The sequence below is a fragment of the Brachypodium distachyon genome, chromosome 1 (assembly GCF_000005505.3).
Source record: "Brachypodium distachyon strain Bd21 chromosome 1, Brachypodium_distachyon_v3.0, whole genome shotgun sequence".
NCBI classification, from domain to species: Eukaryota; Viridiplantae; Streptophyta; class Magnoliopsida; order Poales; family Poaceae; genus Brachypodium; species Brachypodium distachyon.
The window spans coordinates 33,422,280-33,439,853 of record NC_016131.3 but is presented as its reverse complement, the minus strand read 5'-3'; the positions used below and the strand labels follow the sequence as shown (position 1 = coordinate 33,439,853).

General features: G+C 46.0%; 2 protein-coding genes and 2 long non-coding RNA genes across 4 annotated transcripts; 2 read left to right on the top strand and 2 right to left on the bottom strand.

Annotated features, from left to right (window-relative positions):
- Positions 1–615: 615 nt before the first annotated feature.
- LOC104581533 (tetraspanin-2) lies at positions 616–2,879 on the bottom strand. The gene is made up of 2 exons (XM_010229282.2): positions 2,246–2,879; positions 616–1,246 (listed from the first exon to the last, which is right to left on the bottom strand). Exons 1-2 carry the CDS (start codon positions 2,780–2,782, stop codon positions 917–919), a joined length of 867 nt encoding a protein of 288 aa, XP_010227584.1. The 5' UTR covers positions 2,783–2,879; the 3' UTR covers positions 616–916.
- A 316-nt stretch (positions 2,880–3,195) lies between these two features.
- LOC104581532 lies at positions 3,196–5,426 on the top strand. The gene is made up of 4 exons (XR_729512.3): positions 3,196–3,724; positions 3,865–3,943; positions 4,783–4,847; positions 4,998–5,426. It is a non-coding gene; the product is annotated as an uncharacterized LOC104581532 (long non-coding RNA).
- A 6,627-nt stretch (positions 5,427–12,053) lies between these two features.
- Positions 12,054–12,716, bottom strand: LOC112272034. The gene is made up of 3 exons (XR_002965713.1): positions 12,512–12,716; positions 12,294–12,420; positions 12,054–12,185 (listed from the first exon to the last, which is right to left on the bottom strand). It is a non-coding gene; the product is annotated as an uncharacterized LOC112272034 (long non-coding RNA).
- On the top strand, positions 12,716–17,199 carry LOC100832421 (beta-galactosidase 9). Its single transcript, XM_003563670.4, has 15 exons — positions 12,716–13,189; positions 13,294–13,502; positions 13,600–13,666; positions 13,778–14,014; positions 14,305–14,393; positions 14,475–14,580; positions 14,692–14,779; positions 14,882–15,000; positions 15,101–15,265; positions 15,356–15,525; positions 15,616–15,725; positions 15,845–15,954; positions 16,056–16,166; positions 16,259–16,360; positions 16,455–17,199. Exons 1-15 carry the CDS (start codon positions 13,025–13,027, stop codon positions 16,764–16,766), a joined length of 2,160 nt encoding a protein of 719 aa, XP_003563718.1. The 5' UTR covers positions 12,716–13,024; the 3' UTR covers positions 16,767–17,199.
- Positions 17,200–17,574: the final 375 nt, after the last annotated feature.

The following is a 17,574-nucleotide window of genomic DNA, read 5'->3' as shown; positions in this document are numbered from 1 at the left end:
ACTTTTCCGACGGTGTTTATGTCAAGGAAAAAAGAAGTCTGGTAAACTCTCTTACATTGCACTAGGTCGATCCTACTAATTGTGCCCTGAATCAGGACAAGATGACTTTTATGCTAAACAAACTTGTGAATAGGTCGCTGTTAATTAAAGGAAGCTTAAACCGAATCATGCTGCGGAATCTTGTTAGCGCTCAGCTACTCCGTTTTTTTTCTTTTTTGTCCTCTCCAAAGGCTTAAAGATGCTAAAACTCCGCAGTCTTCCAATTGTCAGGTATCAGTCATTGGACCAAGGCAGTGTGACAGGGTCGTCCTAGCTTCAAATGCAGAGTTTCCCATTTATCATGGAATCGCCTAGTACAGGAACCAGATTAGCACGATGGACGTGGTATTTGTCATGGATTTTTCGGAACTTGTGAGTAGCAGCTTCCTTCAATAATGCAGGATTTTTGTTCCAATTATGCAGGAATTGGTAGGTACGACCGTTACAGATTGGACGGCCAGTGCCGTTTGCCGACACACACGCAAGAGCCCATGGTGTTTTTCTCGCCACACCACATTTTAATCACAGCTCGTGCAGTAAGGCAAGGACATAAGTACTCCCTTCTATCCTAAATTGTTGTCGAAACATTACATGTATTTAGATTTTTTTAAGAATAGATACATCTATATGTGATCAATTTAAGGCAAGAATTTAGGACCAGAGTGAGCAGTATGTTGCAATTGGACCGTAAACTTGGAGGCAAGAACAAAAAAACACCTTCACCGCATTGACCGAGACCTGAAACTCGAAAGAGAATGCCCAACCCCATTACACGCATGCACAAGCACGCAGCCATAGTAATTCACAAGCCGGACACTACTGCAATTAGCGCAATTGGCAACCAACAGGGAAGAACGATTCATTCAGTATTCGGGCTTCAGGTGTTGTTGGGCCACTTGTAGCGGCGGAAGAGGTCCTCGGTGTGGGCGTTCTTGAAGGCGCTGCAGCCGATGACGTAGACGACGATGAGCGCCACGGCGGCGGCCACGAGGGCGGCGCTGGCCCGGCGCCACTGCTCGCGGAGCGCGCCCAGCATGCCGGCCCTGCACGACGCGCACCCGTAGCAGAGCTGCCCCGGGTCGTTGCTCCACAGGCCGCAGTCCGCGGCCGCGTCCGCGCCGCCGCCGGGGCTCGCCGCCGGGCTCGTCCACGCCGTCGGGGCCACGTACGCGTACCCGCACGCCGTCGGCGGCTTGCAGCACCCGGACTGGCCACAAACAGAGTTCCTTCGAGTTAGATTTGGACATGGCAACAATGCACGGGACTATGGGAGGGATGCAGAATGCACTTGCAAATTACTGCCTCCATTCTGAATTCCGTAGTTACCACTGCTCTGCAGGGGCTACGTTCACGTGTCAGTTGATGCTACGAGACCTCATTGTTCGTGTACTGATCTTAACAGAAAAAAAATGCCTTTTCCCTAAAAAAAAGAGAAAAAAAATGCCTGAAGATATATTAGTGTACTGTATGCGTCTGTCTGCTAGGTCACAAGTCACGCAACAACCAAGAAAATAGTCCGAAGTAAGCGGTTACGCTAGGAAACAAGAACGTGCAGCAGGTAATGAGCTGGTGCCATGCTTTGGTTGCCTCACACGGAAGCTAGCTTCGTCCATATCGATGCAACCTCATTGACTTAGGAACTAGTAGTAATTTTCAGTAGATTGAGCAATAGTCACTCCTATTTTTTAGGCTTTTTCATGAATTTTGCAGATATTTTTTGTATGGATAGCTAGCGCAGTTGTACATTTCAATATTCCTCCACGTATTACATGGACCACATAAAAAATGTAATGCCACTGCTTACTAGTACTGTATTAACAGACATCTTCCCTTCAGTTTCAGTTCATTCTTCTACAAGCTTCGTATACTAACATGGATAGGACCCACTTGCACTTGCACGCTAAACCCAAAATCACACCAGCCTATACATTTGTATGGATTCGTCTCTCGACCACTTGCACGTATGTAATCATTTGGCAAATATAATTAACTCCGCTTCCCCAGCTCCATAGAGCCGGCCACAAACGGTGTAATCGTTGATTCATTCCTCCTGCAAATGAGTAGTGTACACACACTAGTACTAGTACGTGCTGCAAATGAAACTAGTCCATAGTTCACGAGTTAAGATCGAAGAGCACAATGCTAATGTGATTATTACTCGTAAACCGAATCAGATTTCGCAGTCAACGGCAGTGATTAGTCATACCTGGAGCGGCGAGAGGTCCGACTGGTAGAACTGCTGCGGCGCGACGAAGAAGGCGCTCCCCCTCTCCCCGGCGAGCTTCCTGCAAGTGTCCGACGCCGCAAGGCAAGCCCTGATCCTTCCCCACCGCCGCGGGTCTCCCTCTCCATCTAGTACATAACCACGCAGCCACGCCGAGAACCCCTCGAGCCGGTACTCTTGATACGCGCGTCCGGGCACCTCGTAGGCGCCGGAGCCGCGGGTGACGGCGAAGGCGAAGACGAGGAGCGCGAGGAGGAGCGTGATGAGGCCGCCCATGGCGAAGAGGTAGGCGGCCAGGAGGCCCTTCCGGTTCCAGTAGGCGCCCGCGAACCCGGCGACGGCGACGAGGAAGAGGAGCCCGCCCAGGATGGCCACGGGCCAGCGCGCCTGCAGCCGCGCGCACTCTTCGCCGCCTTGCTTGGAGGACGCGAGCCAGATGCCCGTGATGACGATGGGGATCGTGCAGAGGAGGGCCAGGAAGTTGATGCACGCCGTTATGCTGTTGCTCGCGCCCCCCATGGATCGAGCGCCGGCGTAGGCGTGGAGTGGAGTGAGGTGGTGGAAAGGAGACTTTTCTTTCTGCTTTCCGAGGGTTTCTACATTGCTGACTGCGGAAAGTGAGGTGTCGTGATGATGAGGTGGACTGTGGGCCGGGCCGCAGCTAGATCGACCTAGTAGGCCTGCACCGCACGAACGGTCCATTTATTTGAGGAAGCTGGGCCGATTTCGTTTCATTCCATTGACCATGGGCCGATCTCATGCATATTTCGTAGCCCTCTTGGGCTCTTTTCCCATCTGTATTGCTGGCATCGCGGGCCGATCGGCGATTCCCTACCGAAACCACTGCCCCTAATCCTTTTTTTATGGGAAAAAAATGAAAACAAGAGTCTTCGTCAGCGAATCAGGGGAACCATTACTGTCGAAATCTCAAACCTAAGATAGACTCACTGACTGATTACATTGTCGTTTTCAAGTAAACTTTCCGTGTTTGACTGCGCGTCATGCAGCCGCAGTCATGTGGGACGGGGTTGGCGGTAGTTTTGGTGTCAAGCTTTTGTCGGATATATCATTGATCCACCTTTCATGCAAGTCACCGGATATCCACCGCCATTAATTCCCCCCTCGCAACCTTGCGACGATGTTGAACTTCCGTAATCCGTGTTGAACACGGAGCTCGACAGATTTAAGATCGCAATGCCCTTCTATACATCCTTGTCACAAATCAAAAGCTTGAGTGTATGGTTGCATCTCTTCTCCCAGAATGGATAAGGAGAAGAAAACCCACCCATAAATGCCAAGGTGACATGGTCTGCCTGCTACGCCGACTTATTATTGAGCCGTTTGATCAAAGAACACAACTGCTGAGAGTTCATGAGCGAAAAGCATGCTCCTGTGCAGCCCTCTCTTATCCTCCGTTCATGGGTTGGTTATCATTGACCTGATAGAGATACGCGTCCCACTGTACGTCCTGTCCCTACGTTTTGTGGTGACAGCTTTGAGACGAGCCACCAGTACCATTACTGTATCTATGCTTGTATTGTAGTCGCTGAAGTGTCAGTCTCATCCATCAACTTGATTTGTTTTTCTAAATCTTGTCTCAGTGTTAAATCCGAGCACGGAAGATTGCACAAGAGAGTGACACATGACCATATGCTCTTCCTGCCGTCCAATTCAGATCGGGTGAGTAAGAATGCACATGGAAAAACACATTTGACATAAACCACATGTTCCAGAACTTACTGCATGCATTCTCCCATGGAATACTAATGCAACCAAGTTTTACACTGATGATTTCAATACAGTTATATGTTTGTCAGCTGACTCCTGCTTTGTTCAGCAACAAGTACATTACATGGTTAGATCGGCCTTAAGCTTATACACAGCTACGCATGTGGTCTGTGTGTTCCAAGCCTGCATTCAAGTGCCGTATCATGCTGCTCCACAGTCCTCAACTCTTTTTTTTTCTGACAGAAGAGATTTGCACTCCAACAGTACATAGATACATATATCAATTTTCGTAAAGTGAGACACCAGAATGCGATCTTCGGGGATCGAGCCTTGATGGGCAGCCAGCATAACTCACTCGACTTATCATCCAAACTGAACTTGGTTCTCACCTTGCGTCTGAATTGGTTGTTTCTGGCCTACTAATGCCGCACTGGACAATGTGCCGAAGGACAGACCACAAAGATGTGAACAACCTCAAATCAGGAAATTAAGAAGCATGCGAACAAAGAGAGCACATGCAGGCCAGTGGCATACTCCCTGCGCTCAGAATTCAGATGCCAACGTGCTGTCCGTACGCAATTGTTACAGGAAACCAGTTCCATGCACCGGCTAACTCCGGGGGATCGGAGCTGGAAGCAGGAACCAAACTTGTTCTGATGTCTGTGTTAGGGTCTTAAGGACTGTGTGTGTGTGTCTGTCTGTCAGATTCTGAATTTTGTCAACCACCTCCTGCATGCATTCTTGGTGCCAGATTCTGAATTTTGTCTCATAGAAGAATTATTGGTATGCAGATCTGGAAGATGGAAATGGTCTCGAAAAAAAAGATCTGAAAGATGGAGTTGCTAGCTAGGAGCCTGTAAGCACAATTTCATCTCAACTTCTATAAACTACTCCCTCCATTTCATAATTCTTGTCTCAAATTTCTATTCTTAAAAAAAGTCTAGATACATGTAATATTTCGACAAGATTATGAAACGAGTAAGTATCTGTCATTTTCATGTTACAGTCTCTAACAGATATGATCTCTGAGAATGCGTGGATAAGAACAAGGGACGATAAGAATTCCCGGTAGGATGGAGCTGTGGGGGAAGTAACCGAAGATCGCAGCTTTTGGGTACGGAAAGAAATTGCGTGAGGCAAGCTGCTAGCAAGCCGGATACAGTTGGATGAAGCATGTGCCTTATCCAGCACCAAACACTTCCACATGTATGCATATATATTATTTTTTCTTAAAGACATGTGTATATCCTTTTGCCTACCTCTACTCTTTGTGTTTGAGCATGGTGCTGTGTTAAAGAATGGCGGCAGTTGTTGAATCATGTGGCATGGACGGGATAAGATGAGGTCTTGGGTGTCGAAATTTGTCGTCTGAGTTGCTCAAATAGATCTATTGATTAAGAAATGTCCCCTGTTATATCAAGGTTCCATTGGATACCGCGTAGAGTTTTGCAAATGGGTTTTAAAATTTAACTATATAAAATGGTATGGTAAATAATTAACATTGGCTATAGGTCGATCCAAGGGTAAAATTGGCCTGGCCAACAATCTATTTATAGAGCGTTATGGGTATGGCTGCTTTAAAAAGAGGGTGTGGCTATATCTCAGCCGCCTGATTTTTTTTAAGCAAAAGACTTATATTTCAGTTGAAGTAACAGAACAGTTGAATATTTCTTGGACACCTTAACACTCTTCTTTTGTCATCGTTCATCCGAATCTTAAAACACAACGCATATACAATGGCCGAGGAATCAACCTATCTCTAACTAAGATTTTGACGACTTACATGTAGCTAAACCGTTAAAAAATTATATTGAGTACTTGGATAAAATTTATACCTTTACAATATGGTATTAAAGATTCCCCAGTATTTTCAAGATGATGCAGTGAAATGGCTTTCGGGAGCACGTTCTGCCGGGATGAGGAGTAAACTTTAGAAACGTTAAAATGTGAAGTATTCTGAAAAAATGTACACATGCAAATGTTCGAGTTCTACGAGGTGGAAAAAATGAACATTTTCATGAACGTACACAACGCATAAAATAGTAATTTGGTCTTTTCCATGTTTGATTTTTTTAAATGGCAGTTGGAAAATAATTTTTTTCAACAATTATCATATATACCGATGGAAAAGGTCTAAGTTCCGTTATGAATTTGACTGAATTTTTTTTGCTTATGGGATTTAACTACTACTCCCTCCGTTCCTAAATTCTTGTATTGTAAAAAATAATGATTCTTTAGGAATGGAGGGAGTACCTTTTTCCTTTTGTCCAAAATAATGATTCTTCAGTTTTTCAATTTTTGGGAATTTTTTAACAATGAAATTTACTTTTTGGTTGCGTAGAAAATGAATATTTTTGCAACTTCATGAAAATAAATTAACAGACAAATATGTATGCTTATGTTTCATATGAATATTTTATTAAATAATCTTTTATATTTTAATAATGGTACTTATAGCTTTCTCACTCATGCCATTTTTATCATTCTTCCTTACTCATTCCATCCCAAAACACAAAGCCAGCACGGCATGGGCGGGCCCACCACTATTCAAGGACTAAGATTTGCAAAAAATCAATTATATGTATGTAACAAAGATTTTGGTTAGAAACTCAAGCGTTTCAAGCATTGGCTAAAAAAATGCACCATCCATCTCTCTCCCACCTCCTCCGATTTGGCACAATGGCACCGGCACAAGTAGGAATTTCAATTCCTGAAAACCAAATCATCTACTCGATACTCGTAGTCTCATAGGACCTCGATTGATGTCTGCACCTAATGGCTCCTCGCTTTCTTCTAAATCTCTAGACGGACATGTCCCTAAATTTAAAAACTTAGCGACTGCTCCTCATCCGCTCTACTCCTCACACGCACTATGATGTGCACAATAGTTTAACGACTAGGCGATCACTCGATCAAATACACAAGTTGCAACTTTGTGTGGCGACTTTTCAAAACAATTTTGAATACCCAATGTCAAAATCTTGGGCCCACCCCTGCAGCATGGATTTCCATGCCAGACTTTGTCCAATTATTAGACAAACAATATTTGGGACGGGTGTACAAAAGTTATACCGCTAGAAATAGTTTTCAACATAAATCCAACAATATCACTTTTATATCACAATAACTTAATAGTTTACTAGTTGGTCAAAGTTTGACATGCATAGAAATCCATATTGGCCATGTATATTGTTGGATGGGGGGATTCCAAAGTGTTCTACCCTTTAGGCCCTACTTGGTGTGTTATATTTTTCTTTTTACGGGAGTGGCTAGTATTTAGTTTAACTCCTCACAAATTTGAACTAAATACCAGTTCTCCCACTAAAAATACAAAAATCAATGAAAGGCCCTTAAGGGTAAAACTATGACCCCTTACTCTTATGTGGAAATATAAATGTCAACCATTGATTTGTTTTTATCAATAGTGTCTAAGGCGCCATAAAAAAAACTCTTTTGAGTACTACATCCATTCCAAAATATAATGAGCATTTTGTCTCCTTTGACAGAGACTTTAACCAAGAATTACTCATTTAACATGTGACTTATGTGACAGAAATCAGAACCATAAGTAAATTGGTTAATACAAATGTATATCAATTTTATGTCACATAATTACTCCCTCTGATTCTAAATTCTTGACTCAAATTTACCCAAATATGGATGTATCTATTCTTAAAAAACGTCTAGACACATGTAATATTTCGACAACAATTTAGGATCGGAGGGTGTAACATAAATGGGATAATTGTTGGTCAAAGCATTAGTCTAAGAAAATTAAATATTGTCTAAATGGTACTTGTTTTGCTAGATGTATTTTTCTAAAAAAAAACATTGCTAGTCCATGTGGTTCAATTGAGTTAATTAGATACAGCCGAGAGCATGTTATTTTGGTTTTAATCTGTTCGAAATATGTTTTTTGAGGGAAAACAGTAGGTCAAAGATCTACTGCAAATTATATCAATATTGAAGACAGACAAATTACAAGCAAAGAATTTAGACAGAGACTATCTAAATGAATCTATCCAGTCCAGGCTCGGAGTGCAGAGTACTAATCTGTTCGAAATATGTTGCAATTGATTTATGTCCTTGTATTTTCCTTAATTTATACATGTCCTAGTGAAAGGTGCTATAGCAGCCATCTTTCTGGACTTGTACTCCTTCAGCCCCTAGATCTAAGATAAACTTACTAGAGTTGGGTCATCACGGTTGTTAGGCTCATCACTCATCGGTAGAAAGTACATATCTTTTCGGAAAAAAACTCGACCTGCAAAGGGGTAAGCCACCTCCCAGGCATTTGCATTAAGAAGAAGAGCTTCTCACGCAAGTCGAGAAACCCCCGAACCCCTGCCCCAGACCATACCATACCATACACAATGGCACCGAAGCCCGTCTGAGAGCGGGCGGGCCTTAGGTCTGTGCTTAAGGTGTGGGACAGACGAGAGGATTTTTTAACCCCAGCATTAAATTTGCTCCCACAGGAAGTCGAACTCAGGACCTGAGGAGTGCTACTAGAGTTGTTCCTTAACCATTACGCCAAGGCCTCGTTCGCATATCTTTTTGAAAAAAGAAAGTACATATGAGTCATAAAAAAAGGCGACAGCATTTCCTCGCGTGCATCTTGGTTCCTAATTTTCATTGCCACTTTCTGAGAATTTTTGCCAGTGACAAAGAGTTGGTGACATAAAAAAACATCAGATTTTATTCTGTTCTTCAGATTACATGGAGAAGCTGATAATTTCTTTTTCATTGTCTTTATTCGGAGGTGTGGGTGCACTTTTATTCGCCTGTTGCTATTAGTCTATTGATGTCTGTTCTCCTTGCAACATCTTGGAATGAAATCTTGACGTGATAATTATTCAATTATTTCCCGGTAATCTAAATCCTGGCCGACTATTGATGATAAATACATATGGTCAAAAGGATGATTGTTAATGAACCGGAAAAATGTCCAGACTCGACCAAGGTCATCAAGGTTAGTTAGTAGACTTTTTGGTAGAGGTAGCAAGATGTTCCCTAACAAATAAACAAAAGGAACAAGATTGTGCAGCTGGTATAGTGCTACTGTTAGCCTGTTAGGTGTGATATATATCATCACTCTAACTCTATTTCCTAGTGCCACCAAACAACAGAAAAGGCTTCCTGTCCATGGAATGTGTAAATCAATCATGAGTAATTTTCAGTAATATCTTTCAATATGATTTCACCCTTAAGCCTCAATTTTAGTTTTAGTTTGTCAAATGAAAATCTTCTCTGATGATTTGCAGTATCAAGGCCTTCTTTTTTTCCAAAGGCAGAAGCCTGATGATCAGTAATGATGGATGATGGTGTGAAGCAGGTAGATGAATGATGATGCGTGGCATGAACTGATGCTTCTTCTCAGATCCATGCACAATTTGTAAGAGCCTTCTTTGTCAAGCAGAACTTGGGACTTTTTAGATACCCAGCACATGACTTGGTGTCAAACAGCGATGGATCACTCATGTCACTTAAGTTATCAACCAAAGAAGTTGGTACGTCCCTCGCAACCTTATCCACCTTCCCAAACGGAATTAACAGATTGATGGAGACTTTGATGCTACTACATCATATCTGAATTAAACGTGTGGAACTGAAGCAGATCGTAGTTGTTCATTTTCGATCCAACGGCCTTTGTACTTTGCGCTGCAGAGGATTCATGACGATGAAAATGCTAAAGTACCTTGGTTTATTTATTATTAGCTTTTGGTTGATCCTCCAAACAATTCTTTTTCTGCTTCATTTCTAATTTCTTCTCCCCTAACGCGATTCGGTGCATAGCTATATTCCTCACTACCAATTCAGTGTCTATGACTATCTGTCATTTCCTTGGGGAGATATCTTCGATCGTCTTTACTCACATCATGACTATAAAAGCTTGTGTTTCAAGCATTCCTTTCTATCAGTCTGAAAACTTAGTTGTAGGTTCATCGATTTCTTGATGGCTTGTGCCTGATTTCAGGTTGCTTCGTGTCCTTGGTAATCCCATATATAACAGTTTCCATTTCACAATAGCAATATATATCCTTCATTTGTGCAATATATCCTTAACAATGGCAATGTAATCCCTCAATAGACAATACATTATAGGTAGATTTTACTTTCTGATCAAGGTATTGTCTAAAGATTCCGTATAATCACTGACAATAGCGTGGATTAGATCTAACCACCGTCTGTATGGGTGCAGCCGTACAGGTGGTGGCTGATGAGTTGGGAGTTGTTGGACTACCAGCATGCGCCTAGATGGCCTAACTGAGGGCATCTCGTTGTTGTCGCTTGTGGTGCTGGTATTGGCTGTCGTTGGGTCCCAGCCAATTGTTCGATCCGATCTTAATACGCCGTATCCCTCAAGTATTTCTCATTTCGTAGATGACATTTTCTATTTCATTTGTACTTGACGATCGAGCTTAATTAAACGGACTCATGCATATTTCTCTCTGTCTCTACCCCTCTGCGGGAGTAGTATTAACTGTCGGTGCGCTTTTGTGATAGATCTATCGAGATTAATTAAGGTTTTTTGGTTGGTGAGAGATCTTGTTCAGATCGATCATGATAGTAGTACTAGTAATAGAATATAAAGCTTTGTAGGTCAGTGATGAAATCCGGGTTCAGGACAATCCGTGGCACGCCCAATCATGCACCCAAGTGACAATTCAGGATAAAATTATCAATATGGTCATTTATTTATTTATTAATTTTCGTTGGCTTTCTTAATTAGGGACTAAAAATTGAGATTGCTCTGGGATCAAAAGATGCACGTACGTACGTACGCCGGGGAAATCATTGGCACGGTGTCTCTTGATGCTCACTCGCACTCCAGTCCCAGGGAATGAAATCCTTGCGTGTAGGGAGCGAAGCTCCAGTTCAAACAGACGTCTGCGCGGGCAGCTTTTGTGCCTCGGTGCAACGGAAGGCCTTCGATTCATCCCGTTGCATGGTATTCCCTGTCCTGCGTATCTATTTTAAAAAAATGTTTGAATACATGTAATATTTCGATAAGAATTATGAAACGAAACGAGTATTTGCTCGTGGGTCTGCTGCTTCCAGAAACCCCATCTGCGATTATTATTTTTTCTTTCTTGCAGTAACGCGCACACGCATTCCTCGTTCTGGCATTTGGGCATCCGGAGATGGACGCACACGCACTTCGGTTGCACCGATTGGTGTTCTCGTAGAGCCGATCAGGGAACCGGAAACAGCGCTCTTTTCGCAGCATGGGACGAGTGCTTTTCTTGTTGTTTCTTCCGTTCAGGTAGTAATTGGATACGGTGTTCAGTTCGCCTTTTCGTTTTTCTGAAAGCTCAGTTTCACCTCTCGTTTTTTCTAGTTCCTGCGAAGAGGTCGTGGAGTTGGTTCAGAGTTGTTGCACCCTTCCCTTTAAGAAGCGCGCCGCTTTGGGGTTCGATGGATGGTAATTCTTCCGTGCACCGTTTGTCAACCAGAAAAACAGTTTTGCGCGCCATGCGTGTGCTGGCTTGCTGACCGAGCAGTGCATATATGGGGTCTATAGCATATAGTAGCACATAACAAGATTGACCGTGTGCTTTAGTTCAGTGTAAGATATGCCATACATATGTGAGTATTTTGGAATCTGAATCTGGTTTTGGAGCTTGGGTTTCATGGAGCCCGAAAATTTCATCAAAAAATACCTTAATTTGTGATATGTGGAAAATCATAATTTGTAGATCTAGAATAGTATTCCCTCCGTTCCATAATTCTTATCCTAGTTTTATGGGACTAAGGGAGTAGTATATAAATCTATTAAAAATCTATGATTTTTTTCTGTAGGTCACAATTAATAATATTTTGTAATGAAAATTTACGGGCATATAACATTCCCTTATATGTGCATGTACATTTTCTCAGAAATTTGAAACTTAAAAATGTGATTTTTGATTATTCTTCTAAAACAGGCTTACTAGAGCCAGGGAGCCCAACACACCGTGCTCGGCATAGAAATACTCTTTTTTTTGTCGGCATGATAGGTTTGTGTAATAGATACACGTAGGCGCTTTTACCACAAAAATGTCCGCATTTACCTCTTTTTATTTGAGCATTTCATGACTTATCAATCAAGCATGTACGTCCTCAACCTTTCAACATCAAACTCTTAAATAAGTTTGGGACAATCTAAGCTTGGCCTCACCAAATTCAGAGAAACGTCGCTGGGACTCCGTACCTCAAAAACAAAAGTGCACAGATGTCAGATTGCCCTCAAATGAACGATGGTCTAAAGTGCTTTAGATTTTGCCGACCCCATGCTAATTAAATGCCTTCCAACTCCAACCTTTGCTTTGCAGAAGAGACTTCATCCGGAGAGTGAGTACCAACTGCTTCAACCACCAATTGCATTCATAAACCGCTCATGAGCGGCGTCCATCTGAGCATGTAATTGCTGCGACGAGGCCAACAAGCTGGGATGATATGGCATGCACCGCAAACTTTAATTAAGAACCAAATCAAGTGGGAAAATGAGCCAAAAATAAAAAACAATTAACCCATGACCTGTGGGCTCCACTTCTCTCAGCCCTGACATCGAATCCATTCCAGGGCTCCTTTTCCCTCCCTGCTCCCGGGCAGCATCAGGGCACGCCTCCTCTGCTTTCCGCTTCACAGCCTCATCTTATTCTCCCCACTTCTACTCTTCCGGGGCGGTAAACAACATCGAGTAATCCAAAAGAGAGGGGAAAAGATCAAAGGGGAGCAGTTAAACAAGCCAAAAAGATTCCAAAAATCAAGAACACGTTCCCACCGGGCACCGGCGCCGTCCGTCCGCCCGCCTTCCTGGCCAGCCCGAGCCGGCCAATTGGTAAACTCGTCTGCAGCGGCATCACATATAAGCCCCACAACACCACACCTTCCCTCCTCTCCCATCACTCTTCTCCTCCGTTGCTTGCCTCTCCAGGAAGCCAACAATTTGAGCCAGTTCACACACTGGGAGCAGAGAGAGATAGATAGGCCGAGAGAGAAGAACAGAGCCGGGCCCCAGGCGGCCCCCAACTCCCCAAGCTGGGCACCATGTCCGGCGGCGTCTTGCTGCTCGTGCTGCTCGTGGCGGCTGCCGCTGTCTTCGCGTCCCCGGCCAATGCCGCCGTGTCCTACGACCACAAGGCCATCGTCATCAATGGCCAGCGCCGCATCCTCATGTCCGGCTCCATCCACTACCCACGCAGCACCCCCGAGGTACATAGACACACTGACACCCGATGACATGAAGCTTCAATTCTGGTATGAAATGGACGATAAATGTGATCCTTTTGTGCATTGGTGGACGGACGTTGGAGCAGATGTGGCCGGACCTGATCCAGAAGGCCAAGGACGGCGGGCTGGACGTGATCCAGACCTACGTGTTCTGGAACGGGCACGAGCCGGTGCAGGGGCAGTACTACTTCGGCGACCGCTACGACCTCGTCCGCTTCGTCAAGCTCGCCAAGCAGGCCGGCCTCTACGTCCACCTCCGCATCGGCCCCTACGTCTGCGCCGAGTGGAACTTCGGGTGAGCAATCTCCCCAATGCAACAGTTCATCCATTCTTGATACTTCAATTCCTTCCTTGGTAAAGTAACTTGGTTCTGTTTTGGGTGCTGTTTGCAGTGGATTCCCTGTCTGGCTCAAGTATGTGCCCGGCATCAGCTTCCGGACTGACAACGGCCCCTTCAAGGTACCCACCAAGAGATTAACCAGAGATGCAACGTTTTGTTTTCCACTGTTGCACAAAATTTGGATTTTTTTTTTGTTTGAATGAATTTGACGGCGGCGTTGTGGGCGGCAGGCGGCGATGCAGACGTTCGTGGAGAAGATCGTGTCGATGATGAAGTCGGAGGGCCTCTTCGAGTGGCAGGGCGGGCCCATCATCCTGGCCCAGGTGGAGAACGAGTACGGGCCCATGGAGTCGGTCATGGGCGGCGGCGCCAAGCCCTACGCCAACTGGGCCGCCAAGATGGCCGTCGCCACCGGCGCCGGCGTGCCCTGGGTCATGTGCAAGCAGGACGACGCCCCCGACCCCGTGGTAAACCTTCTCAACCAGCAAAAATGGAAACAGTACTGGCACAACTAGTACCAACAAATTTAACCACCTGGCTTCTCTCGCACTCGCCCACATGCTTCCGTTAGGACATCACAATCACTGATCACTGCCGCCTTTCCAGCACAGCTGCCAACTTTGCTCGCTGGCAGTGGCACCAATCTACATTATTTATGCTTATTTGTTCTTTCTCCTTTTAAGATCGACCGTTTCCCTTTTTGTTCGATCTTGTGTTAACTTTTTTTTGCCTTGCCCAATGATGATGACCGCGGCAGATAAACACCTGCAATGGCTTTTACTGCGACTACTTCACCCCGAACTCCAACGGCAAGCCCAACATGTGGACCGAGGCCTGGAGCGGCTGGTAAGCTTGCATTCCTGATGAGCCAAAATTAACCACAAGAATGTCACGACATTGTTGACACGATCGATTTATATATGTAAGGTTTACGGCTTTCGGCGGCGCGGTGCCGCACCGGCCGGTGGAGGACCTGGCCTTCGCCGTGGCGAGGTTCGTCCAGAAGGGCGGCTCTTTCGTCAACTACTACATGGTGAGGCACCGAGGGCTATGCAACCACATGGCCGCCCGGCCGGGTCACCAGCTCCGCTTGATCAGTAAATGTGTTGGACACAAATTCTGACATGGTGCACCCTTGTTTCAGTACCATGGAGGCACGAACTTCGACCGGACCGCCGGTGGCCCCTTCATCGCGACGAGCTACGACTACGACGCGCCGATCGACGAATACGGTACATGACAGTCCTGCGATGACAAATCAATGGCATTACGTCCTTGCATCGAGACATCGGTCCTCTGCTCTGATGATCTGAAGACATTGTTGGTATATGCAGGTCTGCTTAGGCAGCCGAAATGGGGTCACCTGAGGGACCTTCACAAGGCCATCAAGCAGGCAGAGCCGGCGATGGTCTCCGGCGACCCCACGATCCAGTCCATCGGGAATTACGAGAAGGTTTAATCTCGGATTTATTTACATACATCCCTGGGCAAAATCTACTCGTAAGTCATATTATAAGGTTGCTGACCGTTGGGTGATCAAAATGTGTGTTCAGGCCTACGTGTTCAAGTCGAGCACCGGAGCCTGCGCGGCGTTCCTGTCCAACTACCACACGAGCTCCCCGGCGAAGGTCGTCTACAACGGCCGGCGGTACGAGCTCCCGGCCTGGTCCATCAGCATCCTGCCGGACTGCAAGACCGCCGTCTACAACACGGCCACGGTACGACAAAAATGGAAGGAGAAAAAACTCTGAAAACACAAACACCAGCCAGCCTGAACGACTAACATTATCATCCCTGGCGATGTGCAGGTGAAGGAGCCGTCGGCGCCGGCGAAGATGAACCCGGCGGGGGGTTTCTCGTGGCAGTCGTACAGCGAGGACACCAACTCGCTGGACGACAGCGCCTTCACCAAGGACGGCCTGGTGGAGCAGCTCAGCATGACCTGGGACAAGTCCGACTTCCTGTGGTACACCACCTAGTGAGTGAACCCCATGACTGATCACACTCCCTGAACTCCTCCCATTTCTGTCTGAAACCATTTGATCTCTGAATGTTGATGTCGTCGCAGCGTGAACATCGACTCGAGCGAGCAGTTCTTGAAGTCCGGACAGTGGCCGCAGCTCACCATCAACTCCGCCGGGCACACCCTGCAGGTGTTCGTCAACGGGCAATCATACGGTACAGACTGAAGAATTAATCCTTTTTTTCCCTTCTTCTCAGAGATGCGTCTTGGTATCATTCATATCAAGGCTGGATTGTTTTAACTGATGGATGGATTCTTCGTGTTCGTGTCGCAGGCGCCGGCTACGGCGGTTACGACAGCCCGAAGCTGTCGTACAGCAAGTACGTGAAGATGTGGCAAGGCAGCAACAAGATCTCCATCCTGAGCTCCGCAGTCGGCCTCGCGGTAAGCTGATCACAACACGAATTCAGAGTGCTAGCTGATCCAAAGTGATTTCAGAGAATTTTGTAGCTTATATATGCGATCTCTTGTGGCTGCGTTTGCAGAACCAAGGGACCCATTACGAGAACTGGAACGTGGGCGTTCTTGGCCCGGTGACGCTGTCAGGGCTGAACCAGGGGAAGAGGGACCTGAGCAACCAGAAATGGACATACCAGGTACACCACATTTTTGTCACAACGAACCCAGAAATGTAATAAGGACATTCTAGGAGCACAGTGCTCTGATCTCAATTTACCTGGCGTCGCAGATCGGGCTGAAAGGCGAGTCGCTGGGCGTGCACTCCATCACCGGGAGCTCGTCCGTCGAATGGGGCAGCGCCAACGGCGCACAGCCGCTGACATGGCACAAGGTCAGAGCCGAAACCCCCACACAGCATTGCCGTTTTTATTGACTGGCACTTTACATTACAGTTCAGAAAATGGTGCGAATATTGTGATCTGCAGGCCTACTTCAGCGCGCCGGCGGGCGGCGCTCCGGTGGCCCTGGACATGGGCAGCATGGGCAAGGGCCAGATCTGGGTGAACGGGCGGAACGCCGGCAGGTACTGGTCGTACAAGGCCTCCGGCAGCTGCGGCAGCTGCAGCTACACGGGCACCTACAGCGAGACCAAGTGCCAGACCAACTGCGGCGACATCTCCCAAAGATGGTACCACGTGCCACGGTCATGGCTCAACCCCAGCGGGAACCTGCTGGTGGTGCTCGAAGAGTTCGGCGGCGATCTGTCGGGCGTCAAACTGATGACGAGGACAACATAAAAGAGAATGGACATATCGGCCTGTGAATAATTTGCAGGGGGAGTTCAGTTGGAGGGCACAGAGATACACCATTGCTTTTTCGTCACATATATCCATACAGACGGCGTAGATACGGATGACACAGTTGGTGCTACGTAGATACGTACAGAGACTAGCTGCGGTATTTATTAGTATTATATGGGAGGGCTATGTTGGGGCTTGGCCGCCGGAGCGGTTGCAGGAACTGCAACTCCGGTACGACGGCGGGCCGGTACACAGTCGCTGTTGATTACTATAATTTCGAGCCCACTTTGTAGATTTGCTCTGCGGTCTGTGCGTGCATGCCCGGTTTATATTGCAAAATTCCTCTTGGTTCGTGCTATATCCTCTTTTGTTCCACGAAAATTTTGCAACGTGGAGCTGCAAATGTGGATGAGCTCTGGTTGTTTGTTTACATCCATTGATCCTTATGAATGATAACTGATATGTTACTCACCGGAATGGTTATAAGAACAAATAATTATTCGTTGTGTATTGCTGCACACCAGCGGGCAGCGGTGTCCAAAAAGCGGCAGCTTTATGCTTGCGTCGTTCATTTTAAGTAGAGAAGGAACAAAACGGTTGATGTTTATTCATTTTATTTGCCAAGTTTCATAGCCTTGAAGAATTTAAGTAGAGAAGGAACAAAAGGGTTGATCCACAAATGAAAAAGCTAATGGACCAAACGCGTTTTTTCGAATCACTTAGCGAGAGATCCTTCGGAGCCGTCTCGAACTCGACCGAACGACAAGGTTAGGATACCGTCTGCACTCTAACCCGATCCCTTTTT